A 21,918-nucleotide genomic window follows, 5' to 3' on the forward strand; every position below is an offset into this window, starting at 1 on the left:
TATTATACTGTGAGAAATAATACAAGGATATGAGAGAGGTTTTATCCATATCCCTGAACCTCAGAAATGTGTGGGGAGAGAATGTGCAGTGATATACTGTATGTTAATGTTAAATACTACTACTCTAAAAGAAACAAGCTCAATACTAATCATTTTATGTACTGCTTTGGCAATGAAGGTTTCTGATCTATCATGCCATTAAAGCTAATGATGAATCTGAGTTAGAGATAATCATTTTGCATCTGTCAATTAACATCATGTATTTTGTTAATATTGCTAACTTGAACTAAATTTCTGTGTAAAATCTTATGCATTGCAGCATGAACATTGAACATTTATGTATAGAGGGAGCAGATAGTTATATATGTGATAAAAACACAGTGGATCAACTTACCTCTTCAGCATAGGCATCACAGAGTTTGTTTCCCGAGAGTAATTTATTTTTCAGGCTCTTATTCTGAAAAAAAGGAAAGAAAGGATAATGTCATTGGTGTCAGTGTCCTGTGTTCCTCACTGTATGCACTTTTACATTTTTTGTTGCTTTATAAAAGCACGGCTGACTCAGTGGTCCTCAGTTTCTCAGACAGTGCATTTGGCTGTGCAGGAGTGCTGACAGCAAGTGCTCGGATGCCTCTCGATTTCAGACTAGCGTTGAAGAGCAGTCAGGAGTGCCTTGTCTGAAGATCTGAGAGTGCACTCAGGCTCATAGGCATCTAAAAGGTCAGGAATGTAGCTCAGGGCTAGACCCCCACTGAACTTTAAACGTGATCAGGAAACCCGTGAAATCCTTTGACTGGCAGCCAGCAGAGGGATGCCAAAATAGGGGTCATAAGGTCTCTCTGTTTGGTGCCAGTTAAGATCCTCGCAGCAGTTTTCAAAACAATCCAGAGGCATGGGAGTGATCTCTGACTTAGAAAGGAATAAAGCCAGTTAAAATAATTTACAGGAGATGTGGTAAAAGCGTAACTAATCATCTCCAGGTCACACAGGGATGTAAAATATTTTTATTTCTGGAAACATTTATCAGCTGTGAAAAGCAGAACTGCAGCTCTTTCATAACGAGAAGGCTCATAACAAAAACCTCATTTCTGAAGCTATAAATATTAGATAAATGGCTATTTTTCAAATTTTTCTAAATGACATATGAAATTCAATACCCATGGGTGACAAGATAATGTAGTACCTCTTTTTCCTCAAAGGTGAGGTCACCAGCAAGCATCCCACACACGTTTCTGGCCACAGGCTTAGTTTAAAAGCACACACTGTGATTTTTAGTCTGAATGGAGCTGAAATCCCCTCATTTAAGTCAAATGCACGGCTGGATCTTAGTGTCATCTGTGTGATAACGGAAGTCTGACAATGATACACACAAAAGGGATCCTGTAGATCCTAGGCAGGAGAGGATGAGACCTGAAGGTGGTAACAGCATTTGGAGAAAAATCATTTCCTTTTTCACTGATAATTATCTGTTTGTAAGTTTTGCTGTAAACCAACTTAACCTTAGCTTAACCCAAAATATCAGTCCAGATCTCAAGATGACCCAATAAAACAGCACAATCAACTGTGACGAAAGCTGCACTAACGTCTCCAGCATCTGCAGTTAAGTTACGGTCATTACAGGATTCAAAGCTGACCATCTGTGCTGTGATTTAAAACTAGATTGACTCAGAAGTGTTATTAAGGTGTAAAACGAAAAGGGTACTTAAAATACTAATGAAGTATGCAGAACATACTGCATCATGTAGAATAATACAGGTGGATTGCATAGTGAAATTTAGTGCAGGCTTAATTCTATTTTTTTAGCAACCTGACAATGAAACATTTTCATAAAGTTGCAAAATAATCATACAGAATATCTTCACATTTGTTTTCCTTATCCCCTTGTAGCAACTAAATTAAAAAAATATATATTTAGTTTCAGGCATTCACAGCTCTCAGTTAAGCAAATACTGAAAAAGAATCAACACTGACTTGAATCACAAGACAGAAACTGAAACGGTGATCTTTCCTAAACTTTAACCAAGTTTTTTCTCTCTGAATCCAACCTGCATAAGACTCAGAACTGTGAGGGATATAAAAACAAGCTCTTGCCACTGAACACAAAATAAGTTTTCCAGGAAAAGAAATTAGTAGAATATAAACAGGATTTCCAGTAGGCAGTTTGAAAGATGTGTGTGGTTGTGTCTGTATGTGGCTGGAAAACATATTGGAGGCAGAAAGATTGTGATATGTGTGAACATTGTGAGACCTTACAAAACACCCCCCCAAAATGTACGTACACTTTCACTAATGAAATATTAAATGTGAAATACTATTCCTTCACAATAAAAGGAACATATTCAATTTCTGTTTTTGTCTTACAACCAAATCTAAATATATACTACATCTAATAATATCTCATGTCAAAGTTGAGGTGTAACTGCAAAAATAAGGAGAGGAGCTACATGCCAACACTTTGCAATTGTTCCTTTTTTGTTACCACAAGCTGTGTGATATGCAATGTTCAGGGAGATGGGAAATTTCATACTCAAAACAAAGATGTGAGTGTTTTAGTCTTTTTTTGTTTTGTTAGAGTTTTAGAGTTGAAAAAAAATGGTTGCAAGGGACATAGAAGTTTAAGGTGTGTTGAGGGGATATAAGGCTCACTATGAACTTGATAGCTAAAGGAAACACAAAGGTGATCCTGTAACATTTGATACTGAGAGGAAGTTACTGCCACTGTTCTGTAACTAAGCTTGTACCACTTCTGTTTAACTTAACAAAAACAACAAATGTAATTAGTCGTGAGTTCATCATAGCAGCCATTTGAGATGTGTTATTACTTTTCATCGACTCATTCTTAATGAGTTCATCAATGAGCTAATTACATGTAGTCGAAGGTCTATTCTTCAAACTCACCAAGCAGGGACAACAATGAATATTATTAAAGAAAGTGAAACTCATCCACCAAAAACAACCTGAGACCCTGAAGAGGTTCTTGCTCTTCAAGCTCTTACTTTGCTTTTCCATATGTAACACTGCATAAAAAAAGTGCATGCAACAGCAACTCCTTTTCCATGCTGGTTTTGCATATGAAGAGGCTTAGAGTGTGATCTAACAGACTTTGAAACACGATGTTGGGTGCCAGCAGGGGTGGTCCTGAACATCGCCTAGAGTGTGGTGCTGCTCGGATTTTCAAAAGCAGTAATCTCCAAACTGTGGAGTGAATGTATGGACCAGAAAACCTCATCATAAGGTTTCCTGTGTTGGATCCACAATGACAGTTCTACTCCACACCACTGTATGACAGTCAACATCAAATAGCAGTTGTTTGTAATAAAGAATAAAAAGTGCAACTCAATGAAAATAAAAAAATAATCTTGAACTAAATTCAAATATGATAAGGTTTTGATTCAACTTAAAGTAAAATTCATTTCAATAATATAGGATTAACATGCATATCACGAGCAGCATCACAACATTTCCATATATACATGAAAGAGTTGCCTCAATCATCCAATGAGAGGACTGGAAAGATCACTCTTTTTAATTACTACATTTATATTATATTAATGAGCAGACAATATGAGAATTAGAAAGATTAGAAAATATCAAAATGGTAGAATATTGTCTGTATTATTGTCAGACAGGTGATGCACACTATTTGTATCAACCCAGGTGCTCATTAATTAGTCAGAGTGATCTTTCCAGTCTTTTCATTGGATGATTGAGGCAGCTCTTGTTTGGCTGTATGGAAGTGTTGTAATGTTGCCTGTGAAATGCCTGATGAAGGTTGGATAGACCAAAACATTACAGCAACGTGATAAACAAACAGCAGTGACCGAGACAATGTGCAGGACCTTTTTTCACTTTTTGATTGCACTTTCCTCCTATGCACCTGCCACTACTCAGGTGTGCAGACATTCCTTTCATTAATACATGATTAATAAAATGATCCTGGAGTTTGTTTTAGAAATGAAGCTGTGCCTGGAATCTCTCCCTAGTTACTGTACAGTGCACTAAATTTAATCCTTTGTTATTTTATCTGAGTGTCCAAATTGTGATTCATGCTCTTCATCGTGCTCCAACAAAGTACACTACTATCTGTCCAACAATAACATTTAGTCCAAGTGCAAAAATAGGATAGGATTTATGGAAAACATTTAGACATGCAACAGTAGGAAAAGCACAGGTGTTACTAATAACATTACTGATAGGCTGTGTTGTTCTATTCAAGTGTCCCAGTAAGCTAGGACAGTGTAACAGTCTGCCAGGATGCACAATACCAGGGCAGAAACAGCTAAATGGATTTAAGCCATCATTAATTCAATGATTTACACCTGTGCTTTTCAAAAGGAAAAAAACACAGGTGGCTGATTATAGTCGTGATAAACTACAAAAAGACGAGTGTCCAAAATGTACTGCTCACTGTAGAGTCAATTATTATTAGGAGTAGTGAGTGACTGGTTTTATTATTTTAAACAGCAGTTGTGACATGACAAAAATGTGGAAATTTAAGCTTAAGACTCTTAACAATTGTGTACTTAGTTTTAAATTCAAATTCAAGATTACTATTTACAAAAATTCAAATGTTTGCACCACGTTTCAAACACTCTCCATTCTGTCTACCCGCTGCTTTAGTATCAGCTGCAGTCACTAAAGCTTTTTCAGGCTTTAGTGCAAGTTTTTATTTAGCGGTTATTCTTGGATATGTAGTATCGCCACACCAAAATTATGCTTCATAGATGGCACATTAAATTCAATTAAGTAGAGATAACACATTTGGCTAATATGTTGCTGTGCTCTCATGATGGATCTACTGCTTGATGTTAGAGACAGCTCAATGTTATTAGGTGACAAGTTGGCGGTGAACCACAGGGACAGTTTGGATACAGAAGGCGGGTGAATGTGCATGAAGCAGCTGGCCTTTGACGTCTATGTATAAATAATGTGGCCACCTCCACAGTTTTCCCTGTGTGTCATGGCACAAACAGACTGTACTGACAGATCAATGCTTAATAATAATCACTCACATCAAAGCTGCAACTGTATATGGTTATAATGAAATATTTTTCTACTACATATGTAAAAGTCCAATTGGTAACATACTTTTATAGACTTTCGAATATGAATGCATGATACAGGCAGGTTGGTGGCAAAATCACATCCTGGGAATTCCCAACATTAAAACTGCAGCGTGCACCAGAGTATTAACAACTGATAGGGCCGGTTTTCCAAATTCAAACTCGAGGCCTTTGTGTACTTTGATATGCAAGTACATTTGCTTCTGCATTACATAATTATTATTATCTGAAAAACAAAATCTATTTGAAAAAAAATGCTACTGAGGCAATGTTCAGTGCTATGTTTTAGCAGGCAGCAAAAGGCTACATTCAGTTGAAAAAGTGTCAGTTTCTCACATGTGGTACATTTTGGCTTCTGGTTTTTCTTTGCAATGCAGTTCTCACTCCCACACACACCTGTACAGTGTACTCTAACACATACAATACATGCACGCCAAGCAGAGGTAATGAGCTTGGATGGCAGTTGTTTGTGATTCAGTGAGGCAAAACTGGCCGAGTATCAATTCCAGATAGTTGCACCTCTTCTCGCCCTTACAGAGGGACCACCATTCGAGGACATGCAGAACTGGCAGCTGTCATGAAATGTGACGTAGCTTAGCCGCAGGACATACTCAGAGTGAAAATGAGATCCTCTGGAGCTTATATGTCACAGTGCATTATGCAAAATGCGAGACTCTGAGCTGCATATGTCGAAACGTGTTATTCCCGGAGAGCTGTCATTCTGCAGACCAGAAAATAAAGGAACCATTTTTACATTTACATGTTGCTCATATTTTCCATGTAGGAAAAAAAACAACACAACAGCACACAAACAAATTCTACAAAATCTGTCACTCAGTCTGTCACAGAGCCTGCCTCATTTTGGATTCCTCACTTTTTAAATCAGATCACACACAAAAAAATGCTGGAACAAAGGTTTCTTTTAGATATGAGATGATTTAAATACTAAATTAAAGCATGAATTCATCCTCGTGAACATTGCAAGATTGAAGAATTAAGTCTAGAGATGAAACTAACAATTAATCTGTCAAGTGTTCATGTTTAACCGAATAGCTGACTGACTACAAAATGTCAGAAAATGGTCTCAATTATCTGTTGTCATGTCTCCACTAAAACATTTTGTTACAGTTGGTTTGGTCTGGGGGTGTATTTTCAGCAGCACGGATGCTACTCAATGATCACAGAAATATTGTAGGAATATAACAGACAGCAGTTTCTCTCTATCATCCTCTCACTCCTCCATGATTACATGTTGCTACTTGTCACTTTGATCATTCAGGTGACACTACTCTATAGAGTATATAGGCTACAATAAATTATAGATGTGCGTATTTAGAGTATACAGTTGAAATATTATATATGCAAGATGAAACTAACAGAGGGGCGGGACTGAGAGAAACGGGTGCAATTACAAATATGTCTTCTACTTCAGCACCATGGACAGCTGCATCATGGATTTATCAATACACAGCACAGTTGGGATACTGATATTTCAGAGCCATGGTTGATTCTAACTTGCACAAACCTCCCTCATATAAAGAATCAATGAATACGGCAGACTAGACAAACATACTCAACTAAACAACTTCTCTGCTCTGCACTCTGTCTGCTATTAGGGGATGGAGAGGGGGAACAATGAGGATGGAATACCCCGTCATACCCTTTCAAATTATCTACAGTCCATTTCCCAAAGTCTATGATGCTACCTAAAATCTAATTTCTTGTATTGACCAATAATCTACAACCCAAAGATACTCTTTACTATGATAGAAGACTAAAGAAGCCTGAAAATATTCACATTTAAGAAGCTGGAACAAGATCATTTTGGCTTTTTCTTTCTTAAAAAGATGTAGTTGTATACAGCAATATAACCATATAATGATTTCAGCACTAAAGAAATTGTCTATCTGACTCAACCGAGTTATTTTCACACATAAAGTGCTGATATGTTGACAGCCCCTGAGTGCTAATATGTACTGTCCATCTAGGTCAGCCTTCACACTACTCACCACATTAGTGTTGGATCCTTTTAGTCGTAGTGTGAAGTGTCAGAAAGCGCCTCCTCTGGTTATTTATTTATTTATTTTAATTTAATTCTGGCTTTATTGTTCCCACATTAACACCATGGAATATGAATGTACTAATGCATACTTAGCTCTGTCAGATCTGTGCCTCAAACTATGTAATTTCCACTGTTCAAATGGAGAGATGAACTCCATCCCACACAGCCATGCACTACAAACTTGAAAAAAAAAACAAAAAAACAAAACACATGCAAGACAACAACAACAACAAAAAAGTGAAATGCATTTAGTGTTGGCATTTTTCTTTTTTTTTTTTAAAGTACAGTCACACTAGGCATTGCATGAATATTGCCTGATACCACTCAGGGGTAGTACAAGCGAGAGACTGTTGTCACAATATATTTCAGCTTAAAAGGTCAATAAGCTTCATTGTAAAGACACAAAGAAAAAAAAAAAGACAAGATGTTTCTGCTTTAATGGCGTACATGTCTCAGAATATGACTTCATTATTCACGTCAATTAAAGGCCACTATGAACTGTGCTCACAGACCAAAATGGACTCACCGTCTCTGCTGTGGATCAGTAAAAGCCACAGATAATGAAATGTTTCTTTTAAAATAAACATATTCTCAGTGAAATGTGAAATGTCACGAAAGGTTCAGTTTAGTTTTTAATGAACTTCTCAAAGATTTGATGCTCAGTAAGGCAAAAAATAAAGAAATGTCTCAACTTTCTAAATGCATCTCGGATAATGTCAAGCACATCGCCAGTGTCTGAATCTATTTACACTTAGCCACAGCAAATGAATGGAAGCTTGTTGAATTGGTGCTGTGAGACATTACTCTAGTATTCTGTTTGGTGTAACATTTTAATTACAGGAACTCTTGACACCTGCCTCATAATTTTTTGTCTAATTCATATAATAATTGTAGTATTATATTTATTACCTGTTGAGCCTGCAGGCAAAATCTGAATTTTCTGAGACTTTGAGAGTGTGATATCATTTCTGGCTATGTAGAAATTGTGTTATTCACTCTGTTGGGTAGCAGTGGTGAGAGTAGTGTTCGATAATAATGTAGTGTAGAGAAGAGGCTCTAATTGCTTTCCAGACTTCACTACTTATGGACCTGGAAAGGCTGCCTTAAGACTCCATAAGTGTGACCAACAAAGAGGAATAGTAGCATTATGTTGGATATTTAGGGCATTTTGATTTCAAATCACCATAAATACCTTTGTTGTAAATGTGTATTCAATCAGTCACATGTACCATTTTAGCTCCCAGTGCAGGATTATCATTATTATCTATTGAAAAATCGTTGGTTGTCTAAGTATTGAAATCCATTATGGACCCAAGCCTTTTAAAACACCAGTTCTTAAAAGCCTTATACTGTTTACCTGTGGCAGAGTTCACTGTGAGGCTCATTTCCATTAAAAGTCACAGGGTCACTCTCAGTAATAGTTTCAACAACCTGTACAACACACCACAAAATAAACTACCAAAAAATAGACCAGTCCCCCACTGAATAGTACAGAGTACAGACTCAGAAAACAGTTTCTAAGAAATGTTATGAATTTAATCTGCTTAACATTTTCCAGCTGCATTTATAAAAAAGATCTGTGGATCAAGAAAAATGGACTTTAGAAAAAAATGTCATTTACCCTGAAACTGAATAATCAATTATTAACATTAAATAATGTGTGGGATTTTTTTAATGCAATGTTTTCCTAAGTGTTAACTCATAAATTGATTTATGAATACCAGTCTTAGAAATTTTATTTTTTATATAAAATATTTCTTCCTTATGACCTAAAAAATGCATGCATCTAACAAAATAAAAACCCATTCTGTGGTCTGTCTATTTGAAAGCTCTCGTCATATATTAATCACACTCCACATGTAACATAATCAATTACAATCAATGTCTAGAAGTCAAAGCTCTTTCAAAGACAGAAAAAGAAGATACTGGCATTGCATACATCAAGAAAATTGTGGCAGGGCCTGCATCTGTTCTCTAGTTATGTAACTGTTGAACACATTGGATATAAATTACTGATATTAGCAGAGCAAATGTTCACTGTGGCTAAGCTATTAAATATGACATACCCACAGACATGTTACAAGGCATTTGGCAGCTTGAGCTGAACTCATCTTGGCAATTTCTTACAGACTCTCTCGAGGTCAAAGGGGGATTATGCATAAGTGAAAAGACTGTCACTGTTTCAACACATAATCGTGTGCATGCACTATGTATGCTGCATTTGAAACAGAAAGGTCTAGTTATTGTATTTTCCCTTTACCTGTCTGCAATTGTCAATTTATTTTTGCTGCTATTGCTCAAGGGAGACCGCACTGCATCTGATGAACCCTGCGTTGCAACAACAGGGCAAAAAACAAAAAAAAACAAAAAAAAAACAGACAGTTGGCAAATGAAGCAAACACAATCCTCAATAGCTATAATTTGTTTTGCTACAAACTTGCTTGAGACTCAGCCAAAACATTAAGGGGAAACCCTGCAGACACAAGCCAAAAAATCTGCCCAACTTTCTTGTTTCCAGGTTATACTTTTTTTTTTGCCTTCTGAAGTCACAACTTTCAATTGTAGTTTATTGCAATTTAGTTTTAGATGAAAGCCCTCTCATACAAACTAGTTTCTTAATTTACTCTGTCACTTATGCTTAGCAGGTTGCAGAGTCTCCACAAACAGAACAAACAAATCAGACTAGTTTTATGCAAAAAAAAGTTCAGTTCTCACTTGAAGTCCTGGGTGATGACGATTCCAGGGAAGTCAAAAGACTTCATAGTGATGGGGGTGGATGGAGCTGGGTTCTCTCTAAAGAACTGAACCATCTCCATTGTCTTTAGAGTGTTGAGCTACAAGTTATTTTGGCTGCATTAGGATTAGGACACTATATTGTCAGTCCCAAAAATGAGCCCAATGAGAGTGGTGTACTCTGCAAACTGATTGACTGACTGGTGACTGGAGGTGCAGCTGTTTGTATATAGACATAGGAGCAGTATTGAATGGGATGGGATGATGGTGTTAAACGCAGAGCTTAAATCCACAAAGAGGATCCTGGTATAGGTTCCTGCAGAGTCCAGGTACTGGAGGATGAAGTGGAAGGCCATGTTTATAGTATCGTCCACAGACCTGTTGACTCTGTAGGTGAACTGCAGGGGGTCCAGGACTGGGTTTGTGATGGGTGTACGGTGAGTAAGTACAAGCCACTCAAAAGACCACAGAGGTTAGAGCGACGGGTCTGTAGTCACTGAATTCTGTGGTCTTCGGTATTTTGGGGATGGGCATGATGGTGGAGGTTTTGAAGCAGGCTGGTACATAGCGCCGTTTTTAGTGGGGATTTAATCTCTTGAAGAGCCTGTTATGTCCCTCTTCAGGATGGAGAGAGTCCTCATGTGGTGTCATGTGGTTGCAACGCAGCATGGGGGATGCTTGTCTGTAGTGTAACAGTGATCTTAGTAGGTCTTCTCCTTTCTGGTTTTCTGGTTGGGAATTTAAATCAGCTGACAATATTTAGGTAGTTGATGGCCTAACCCTTTGTTAAAGTGTGGGTTTGCCCGCTCCACACACAGTATCTGGTTGGCAAGCAGACTGTGGTTCCTGTACGTGGTTCTGCAGTGGAAAGTAAACAGTGACCAGAATGATGGGAGGGGGGGTGGTAGAGGGATTAACAGTTGATGAAAAAATTTTCCAGAACAGGAGAACAGTACTGCAGAATCACTGACATCTTTACCCCACCCACAGTTAGCATAAAAACAAATGCCTCCTCTTTTTTTGCGGGAGAGCTCTGTGTCTCGATCTGCTGTGAACTGTGGTCCAGAGTCCAGAATTGATCCACACAGCCAAGTTTCCGTCAAGCACAAAACAGAAAGTGAATAAAAGTTTCTGCTCTCCCCAGCCAGTAGCTTAAGTTCATCTAGTTTGTTGCACTGTGATCACAAAGAGAAATATTCCTAGTAACAGAGTGCACAGTCAGGGTCTCCACAGATGTACAAGTGCACTGGCATATTTCCCTCTCCTCCGGCGTTCACTGAATGAACAAAGGTGAGTGCACATTTGACCAAAACGCCCAGTAATTCCACAGATGAGAAAGTTGGGAAAGTTGTTTCCCTGATACTTATGTACTCTTCTCTGGTGAAAGAGCTCTAGGTAATGTAGCAAAACACTGACTTTATATACAAAACAAGACAAAAAAGTGTACATCACCACATCGAAGCAGCCATCCATGGCACCATCTTGATCTTCTTGAAGTGGCCTGAATTACTATCAACATAATAATTGAGCTGCAGGCCATCTCTGCACTAACCCACCCATCTGAACACTATTTTTACTGGTCATTTAACTTATAGTCATTCCTTGTATTTGCTCAAGCTGAATCAGACATGGCAGAATAATCTGGTAAATCAGATGGAAATGAAGGCGGTAAAGCCTCTAATGCGCAGAGTGAATTATCTGAGATTAATTGAAGCACTACAACAGTAAAATATGACTAAGCCTAGACAAATTGATATTACTTCAAACTGAATAAATCAAACCCTGATATGCACAGCAGAGCTAAAAAACATGGTTATCCACTCTCTAAATTGAGGCATATTGTTGAAGAATGCATGTTTAAAGTTCATATGCTATAGTATGTACTTTGTGGTGTCCCCAGAGTTTTGATGACACAAACTATCAACATGATGTAAAGTGTAGAATTACTGAAATCTTGAATTTCGGTCAGAGAGGATTTGATTGCATAAAAGAAAATAAGGAAAAGAACTCTGACATTAGACAATGATGATTCTGATGAACAGTAAATTACAGTGTTTTTTCTTAATGGATTATTCATAAAATAAACAGGTTTAACCACAGCATAGTTAAACCATGGTTAACTATGGAGTATTTTACATCCTAAATTGTTTACTAGCTTACAATCTTTTTTCTTTTCTGCATTTGCTGGTGCATTTGCTGTGTTTCTTGGCTCATTACAGCCAACTGTATGAATCCATTGGCATGAATGTATACCACATCACCCACATGCACATTTGTCCTTGTGTGTGTGTGCACAGGACAAACACAACTAGGACCCACTCAAACTACTCCATAGCTTCTCCATCCATCAGTCCCCGTAGACAGTCTTTAAAATAAGGCAACTCAAACTACTTGGTTATGGTAATAGTAAGAGGCAGCTGTGGATTAAATGGTAGGCCACGTTCATTATAGGGCTGGTAGTTAGATCAAAGCATTCTTGATCAAGACTCTTAATCCAAAAACAGTTCAATGTGTATATGTAGGAAAAAGTTCCAAGATAAACGTATCTGTCTAAAATAATTGTTGGTCTACAGCATCACCTGGTCTCCAGGGTAAAAGAAGATGGATCCATCTACTACCCTAACCTCCACACACCTACCTTTTGTTGTGCTAAACAGTAGATCATTTCCTGTATTGACCTGTAACACTGGATGACCATCATATACAGAGTTGTCCAATATGAAGATACTGGTGGTCTATGCTGGGTTCTTTGCCTTAACTGCTGGTATCAGTTTTTGGACCCATTTAGGGGCACTTAAGGACAACTAATTTATTGGTCTGAGCGTTCATATGCTTTTAAAAAACCTTTCAAAAACAATCAATCTGCAGATGGGACCACAGATTATGCTTAATGGTGTTTAATACTATTCCAGGGCACCACAGGGGGCTATTCTGTTCTACTATTCTGTTTGTTCCATTAAGAGAAAAGTAAATGGGTTGATCGTCCCTCACTGTATAAAAAAGAGCAACATCTTTGGGTGTAGTGTTACTAACATGTTAAAATGACCCTATTCCAATTTATTAAATGGTTGTAATGTACAGTAAGTAGGGTTAGTCCTTTGTAAGTACTGAATAAAAGTCTAATGTACCTTGCTTACAAGGATGTCATGGTACATTATGTGGAAAGTAAACTAATTTAATATGCTAATTGAGGTACTTAACTGCTTGAAGTCTTTTTTTTAAAACACAGTGTTTCTAAGCAACATGACAACATTTTCTGTGGCTGTACTCATTATGTTAATTACACTGCTTCTCATTAAAAACTGGAGTGTTTGTTTATGAGTCACACCAAAATGTTTGCAAGGAGAAAGCAAAGAATAGGAGGTCAACACCGTTCACTTTATGTTGTCAGTTAGGGTCCATTATAAAATCACATTACAGGTAAGTCATCAGTCAGCTGCCTAACATCATCATATCAGTTAATTAAACACGGGTTAAAAAACAACATGACCGACAATGTTCAGTAAGCAAAAGAAAAAAAAAAAGAACTATCCTAACACTACACCTACAGAAAACTAGCACATTATGTTACTTAAAAGCTCCTAGTTAGAACATTTGTAATCATAGAAGCAGCTTTTATAACAAATAAAACATACTTCTCATTGATTAATTTGAAACACCACATAATAATGATTTAATGTAGCTCTTTTTGGAAATGTTACCATTGCAGTGTATTAAAATGATCCTAACCTGGTGAAGAATGTTACCCCGCATCTGTGATTAATGTGTTAAATTCACAGAGGATAAGCAAATGTTTCTTCCTGTTGAATTTATCTTAGGAAATAATTACCTGCAGATAAAACTTTAAAGTAAAAGGTCTCCTTGTTGAGTAGGTGGACAAGGCTCCTGAATTCACTACATTAAAACCATTAAAAGTTTTCTTGGAGCCAGAACAATAGTTAAAGTGGTAGAAGCAGAAAGTGTGATAAAACACAAGAAAGGCAAAGTATCAAACAAATAGTATTAAATGACCTCAGTGTCAAATTGGAATACTCAACTTCTGTTAAGAGCCATTTAAACATATACATTCATTTTCCAACATTTTATGTGTTGTTCTTGCATAGTGTCACAGTGCAGGCCCGTGCCCTCTAGAGAATAATGACCACAGATGACTAGATGTGCTAACCTTAGGCCAAACATTTCATTCTTAGGCTGGTTAGTCTGTGGTCTGAGAGACTGGGTTTGAGACCCAGTGTGGGGAACCCTCCTTCACTACACAGATTTAATGATTTATAAATGCACCCAATAACCATTAGAGTAACTTATAATCATCACATTATAAAATGCATAAATGCATAATGTGTTATAACTATGAGAATTATAATACACTATGATCTTTACAAAAAAGTCAGCAAGTGACCAGATATAGTGACATATTATAATACATAAGTATGTGCATTATAGACATGAGCTTCACAGAAACTTACTGAATAATGATATACGAATGGTTTCCAAGAAATTATTTTTCTAAAATAAGGTCTTGTTATTCTGGTCTGAAACTATTCTCTGATGTCTTGACACTGTCTTGTCGTGTCAGGACATTTTGAAATTGAACGTCCTATGTAACCACAATGTTTGTGAAGACAGCCTCGAGCCACAGTAAAATATATAAAAATCTCAAAAAAATATTTGGAGTCACAGCCTTCATCAGTCTTGAAGCACTTGGATGTATTTCTGTAAGAAATAGACCATCCACTTTATAGTGTCACAGCTGAATACCACAGAAAACTGGTCACTTGTCTAAAAGCTGAGGGCCAGAAATCAATATCCATGGCAGGCTGTGAGGAATAAAGCAACGCTGCTAAGTGACAGCATGACACCAGCACTCTGAACACATGCAAGCCTGTCCTTACCTCTCTCAAACAAGCCTCTATGATTTAAGTTCAGCATCAGTGTGCATGATGCCACACAGAGTGAAAATGTAGCATTAAGTGCAAAACAATGTGGAGAGTGACACACATTTAATCCCACTTGTAGAATAAAGTTGAAGACTTATGCATAAATGTAGGAGTTGCCAGCAGGTGGCTGAGTTACCCAGACAGACATCCCACACACTGTAAATGACGAACCACAATTTTTCACTTCAAGCTGATGCAAAGCATCTCCTTGATGGTGGGGGAAACTTTCTGGCTGATTGTTACTTCACTTTCACTATGGAATAAACAGGCGCAAAGATTCGATTTTCTGATGACAGTGTATATTACTCTGGACCATCAAAGCTCTTTCTAAATCACGCTGTAAGTCAGTGCATAAGGACATCTGACTATACATCTCAGCAAGCATCAAAGTGGTGATTTGCTGGTCAAAAGAATAAAATTGGGCAACATTTGGTTGAAAAACTAAGCTTTACATATTATAGTTGCTTTGGCAGCATTTCAATGACTATATTTCAATGTTTGTATAGAAGTATAGTCATTTAAATAATGTAATGTAATGAAAGAAACCTAGATGCCTAAAAAAACTTGTCTGTTAAACCACATATGGTCCTGCAGCCTTCTTTTGATCAATAAATCACCAAAACAGGAACTGCATTCATTTTGGTAGTGTTGATATTAAGTACAGAAAACAGAGATTTACACTGAATTTCAAAACAATATATCTGTACTTGTAAGCTCAAGATAATTTTAGGCTGCAATAGTTAACATTAGAGACAGAAAGAGGGTTTGTTTCTCTATGACAACTCAGTGTTGTTGGCCTATTCTTGACTATTAGTCTGCATCAGTGCACACAAACAAGAATAGCAAATAAACAAAAAAACAGACATGGCTGACGCTCCTCTCACTCTCAGAGGGAAATGCAATGTTTTAAGACATGTGTCTGCATTAAAAAAGTATTTTGATAACATTTCTAGAAAGACGTGCATTTTCATAATCTTCATTTATGACGAAGGTTTTGTCAGGCTTTCTATTGTTGCTATGGTGATTGCTATGGATGCTGCTATTGTTGAAACCACGTAGTGATAGCATATTGTTTGAATCACTGTCTTTGCGTTGTGTAGTTATCTGAGCTGTCATTTGTGTTATTTCATGTAACTGTTTGATGATGTTCTTTGAATAGAAAACAAATAGATTTTTTTAATGTGGATATATTTTGGATGGAACAGTTCATTATAAATGGAGGGTCCTCTGGCTGTGCTGTAAAACAATAGATTAGAGACTTGTTTCTGTGATCTCTAATATTGTTAGAAAATGGTTTAGGGTCTGAAACTAATTACACAATCCCAGGCTATGAAAATAATGTATTGGGATTGTGATAGTGAGAAATATTACCTGCAAATAATAAAGGATTGCTGCATTGGCTATTTCACAGACAGTAACTGCAATTTGTCTTTTTGCATATTGCAGCAGTTTGGCAGTGTTGGGAGGAATTACAGATTGAATGCAACCCGCCCCCTGGCTCCCAGAAGGAACACGCCCTCTTGTTAGTATCTGACACTGAACCAATACATTTTTTATGGGTTTTTAGTCTGTCAGTGTGTTTTCAGGTTTACCTGCCACTCCAGATTTCATTACAGACAAGCTATGGCAGAATTACTACAGCTACTTCATAATTTGAATTTCCTCCATGTAGCTTTTACACTCTGCTTGGCTGTTTATGTTTCTGGACAGGCAGTCTATGGGAGACCTTATGTTTGGTTATCACAAAGCGTTTTAATAAGCTCAACTATATTTGCAAACGCCTCAGTTCTGGGTCATCAGTTCTAATGAAAAACCCCAACAACAACACAACATTAGCAAATGAAATGTGGAACAGTTCAGAGAGTTACTCACCCTGACGTCATGCCTTGCATAAGCAGCCCTGTTGATAATGAATCAACAGAACACAACACATAAAAACATCTCCCGCGGAGAAACCTCTGCTATGGATGACACAGTTTGCATCCTAACCCAGATCACAAAAACACTCAGTTTCAAATCCACTGCAGGTATTATCCACAGCACATCCACTGCTGATCACATCTAAATCCCAGACTTTCCCCCTAAACCCCATCACTGCAGAAATACTACCAAAACCTGGCCTCTACTTAGTGCTGTAAACACTTCTTCCTATGGCTTTAAAACATTTCTGTATTTTTAGGAAATAACAGGCTAGTGTCCAAAACTTTTCAAATCTGATGCTTTCAAAAAATGCACAGTACGTGACACAGACATGGATGACCTTTTCCTCTCTGCTGAAACAAACTAAAACAGAATGGTCTCATTGGCAATAAGCAGCAAATAAATAACTCAACGTTTACTCTTTGCATTGAAAATAATTTTGTTAAAAAGGTACCCTTGGGTTGAGCATAGCTCAGCGGGTAGAGCACCTGCCCCATGTGTTGAGGCTATAGTCCTCGTTGCAGGTGACCCCGGTTCGAATCCCGAGCCGAGCAGTCTTATCCTGCGTGTCATTCCCCCTCTCTCTGCCACCTGCTTCCTGTCTATCTCCACTGTCCTGTACATTAAAGGCAAAAAAGCCCAAAAAAATATACTTTAAAAAAAAAGGTACCCTTTTTATTTGTTGATCAATTGAGATCAAGTTGAGAACCACACAATCCCTGATGAAACTCTTGCATATCATACCTCTTTCTCCCCTTGTATCATTTGTGCCTCTTCACGATTGTCCAATTACAATGCAAATTATATTTTTCAAAAAGATCTAAAAAAAAACCCAGTTACAGCAGCTGTAATAGATATTTTTACCATAATTTATGAAATGACAACACATAATGTCAGAGTCATCGCTTGTAATGATGAACCTATAGAGAATTATCAGCAACTCTGCAGCTCTCCTCGGCTTTATGCAGCTTTAAAGCCAGTTTCAGCTCATTGTTTGGTTGTCTGGCTGCAACTTTAGCATTTTACTTCACTCACAGCACTCTTATAGTGCTCTTATAATTTTCAGCCACAGCAATCATCTGTTTTCAGAGAAAAAGGACTAAAAACCCCCACTGTACACTACCTGCACTAAACAGCAAAGAGACACACTTAGCTGTAAGCTAGCTGATGGACATAGTGGAACATTTAGCAGCTAAAGAGCCAGATATTTCCCCCAGGAGTTGGTAGAGATTGAAAAGAGAGTTTAAAAAGAGAGTGTGAATATTGGACTTACACTCACCAGGTGGACAACTCCAAATGAATGATAATGTTTCTCTGTAACTGCTATATGTGAAAATAAGCTATCGTGTGCTAACATGTTTTCTGTATCAGCTAAGAAGGTGAATATATGTCAGTAGTGTTTCTGTAAGAGTGTGAGAGTGCGAGAAATACCAAAGGATTATGTGACCGGGAAACACCTTGAAGCAGGAGTAACACTGAAGTAGCAGATGGTGGATAGATATATACACATTTGTCATCAACTCCAACTAACCCCGGTTCAATTTACTATACCTTGTTACATCTTCGCACTTGCGTTTAGCCTTGTTTATGTAAGCTATCATTGTAACTAAATAGGCACTGATGCGCTTGTCATCAACTTCTAAAAATGCCATGACTACTGATTTGATCCTGTGTTTCTCCATTTTTTCAACTTAAATTGTATCCTATTTTTTCTTGTTTAGGCTGTTTGCTAAGTGTCACCTTTAATATATGATGCGGTATCTTTTGTTGAATTTGGTGAAGATGCTCTGCAAGATTCTTGGTTCAGGACTTATGTGGGGTTTATGTGGCTCAAACATACATTTTAAATCTGTGAGATCCCTCTAGTACTTTAACACAGTTTGCCATGTTTGCATATTGCCATAGCAACCACAGACAGATGGATTTTATGTCTTGATTGTTCTGCATCTAATTGACTTGCTCATACCAGTCTGGTTCGGTGAAGTCTGGAGAAGCATTGGGGATTTTAAGCTGTTATTTGATGTTTTATTTAACTAAATGCTTCTACAGTACATCTCATGTACACTTACATAATGACATGAACAAAAAAAATGCTATTCTAAATTAAATGTCATGTCCAGTTCATTCATATTCTGATTTCTAATAATCCAACTCACTGTGGAAAATATTAATGATCGTTTAATTTGCATCCACAGAGTTCATGCTCAGTTCACATCATTTTAGGAGGGTAATATTTATTTGTAGTATGCACACAAATCATAGGGATGTCTGCACCAATCTGCTCAGAATTGTTACCACATGCTTTGGGAGGCAACACAGTTTATAACTTTCAAGTTCAGGTCTAAAGAAGCTCAATTTACTTACAAGACAAAAGTCGATTTTTTTGAGAGGTAAAGTTACTCGTCTGAAATGATGTATTGTACACCAATTGTCTGTCTGCAACCTGGGTGTTTAAATGTTGCTTTAATATTTATTGGAGTATATATATAGAATATATTTTATTATGATTCACTGGATAATTTTACCTTCAAATACTTGTGAAAACAAATTAATCATCCAATAAATTAATGTGGGAAAGAAAACTTACACCGTGGCTAACTATTTAATAATAATAATAATAATAATAATAATAATAATAGGTGAGATTTATATAATGCCTTTCACAAACCCAAGGACGCCTTACAATGGATAAAACAAACAAACAAATACAAAACAAAAGCGAAAAAAAAATCAAGACTAAGCAGGAGAATAGGAAGAGACATATTCATTGAAGAGAAAGGTTTTTATAATTTATAATGTGTGGACAATTACATCTTGCGAGCAGGGGTCACAAATGGAAATGGCTTTGTTTTTAAGTGGTCACAAGCTGAGAGGGATGTGTGAAGCACTGCTGTATACTGTCCAAATGCTGCTAAATGAAACAACAAAATTACACTCAGCACTCTGATGCAGTTTAAAACCTAAAAATAATCCCACCTTCACACATTTCATGAACGAGGTGCGAGATAAAACAAGGCATCACACTGTCAATGTAAAACAAATATAGATAATTGTGTAGTTGTGTCTGTTGTGACACTTTATCGATCACTGCCATCTGACCAGGCCTTTTGTTTTTGCAATAAACACTGTCACTCTCACAGGATGTCAAGTCCACCATCGCTCTTGTGTAGCAAGTCAGGTCACTGATTTGTAAGTGCAATCGATCAGGCTGGACACCGCCTGTCTGATCAATTCAAAAAGTGACATCAGTTGCCATCACCTGTCTAACCCCATTTCACTTGAACCTCTATTTTTGTCAGTACGCTTTTGCTCTTCCTGCATGTCAGTAATCATATGTGTGAAATGAGTTCTGGTGGAGTCTTGAGCCTCCTTGTGTAAATGTGATGGCTATTGAGTTGCTGAAAGATATGCTAGGAGAGAGGTGAGAAAGCCATTAATTCTTCAAGGTGAAAAAAACTAAAATTATTTTCATAGTTTTTTCATAAGACAGAAAATGCAGGTATTTACTTTCCAAATATTAAGAAAAGCTTCAAAAGAGACAGCTACATTGGATTTACAATGCTGGAGCTGAATTTCTTATAATAAATACCACGTTTGGCTTCATATATTATGAGAATGTACAATTTCTTTACTGGTTTTTTCTGTGCTTTTGAATTGTGTTGCCGTGTGAAGCACTTTTGATCTGAAGAAAAGAGACTTTAACTGAAAACATTTATTTTATCACAGTTTTTCATTACATCTTTTTTGTTTGCCTATTACCACTTTTTGAAGGTCATAAGCATCAATCAATGGCACTTCAACACAAACATGCTATAGCTTGTTAGACTATGACATCAGGCTTCTTTAAACATCAGTGGCTTCATCTGCTTTGTCTTCATCCTGTTCAACACACAATGACGCAGGTTCCTATTTCCTACCTACTTCAGTTTCTTGTTTGTTTCCAGTAAGAGTATCGCAGACAGATCCAGTAATGATTTTTTTCTGCCATTTAGCCAGTGAAATTACATCAGGAAGACATGAAAGGAAGAAGACAATAACGGGAAGCCATTTTAGACTTAAAAACATCAGCATCAGCAGCGAGGAGCTGAGTGGCAAAGCTGTCTATTACAATTCTCTGTGCGAACCTGATGAATCCCAGCAGGATCCACATCAGTCTGTAAATCACTCTCCCTCAAAATACTCATAATAAGCCCTGAGAGCAACTCATTGATAATGGCTTCACAGTGAATCGGAGCCATAAAGCTTGCCTGCTGACACCACAACACAATTCACAGTGATAAGCAACATAAAAACACATTTAAAAGCTAATGCTGGTGCTGCTGTAAACAAAGGGTATGATTAGCTTTAAAAGATTTTCCTTTCAGCTTTATTGGGAGTTTATATTTACTTATATTTGCTATGGCCTAATTTCTCAGATGAAGAAAAAACACATCTTTAGTTTGGACTACTTGAAAGGCACGCACCGTATCTCGACTTTAACCTGCCAAGGCTCAGAATTCATGCTGACAGGCAGTGTAGCCTTCATTCTGTCAATAAAATATTGGTGTCATGACACAACTAATCTACTCCTTTTGGTTTTTAATTCATGTGTGGGAGACTGGTATGTGATAGAAAATGACTAAAAACTGATTACAAGATAATAGTATGTTGGTATTTAATATGGATATCACAATACTTCCATCACAAAAATAACATGTTTAAAACTCTTCCTTTTATACCCTTGAGAGTGTATCATAGGAGTGAGGAGAGTGGACGCCGAGGTAGAAACATGATAATGTGGAACACTTTTGACCTTTGGGTTTCTGCACACAAGACATTTTCTGAAACTCACACAAGTAGTAATAGATGCAGGAGTTGATGTTTCTCATGATTCCCTGCATGTAGCCACGACTTAAATGTCAGAGAGTCACAGATGTCAGAGAAGTTTCCAGACTTCTATTGACCGAAAATGACCCCCTTCTGCATGTGATTACGAAACCCCCCAAACCTAGAGATGACCTTTTCCAAGATATGTAGATCTGGGACAGAAAAAGGTAAATGTCAACAATGGAGCACTGGCATGATTGAGGGGCAACGTGTCCATAAAAGGTGCTTTCCGTTTGCACTGTTTGTTGCCACGTACTCCTGCCAGCAGAGCAAATCTCAGTAACTAACCCCGTGCTGCTTCAGTTGGTTTGCAAAAGCATTTACACATGGCAATTCT

General features: G+C 37.4%; 1 protein-coding gene across 1 annotated transcript in view; it reads right to left on the minus strand.

Annotated features, from left to right (window-relative positions):
• The window catches only part of luzp2 (leucine zipper protein 2), a 90,169-nt gene that overhangs the window by 39,488 nt on the left and 28,763 nt on the right, over positions 1-21,918 (minus strand). Inside the window, exon 6 of the mRNA XM_053321123.1 lies at positions 395-457. Within this exon, the coding sequence (XP_053177098.1) occupies positions 395-457 (63 nt within the window). The remainder of the gene's footprint in view (positions 1-394; positions 458-21,918) is intronic.

This window comes from Scomber japonicus, chromosome 1, assembly GCF_027409825.1.
Source record: "Scomber japonicus isolate fScoJap1 chromosome 1, fScoJap1.pri, whole genome shotgun sequence".
NCBI lineage: Eukaryota > Metazoa > Chordata > Actinopteri > Scombriformes > Scombridae > Scomber > Scomber japonicus.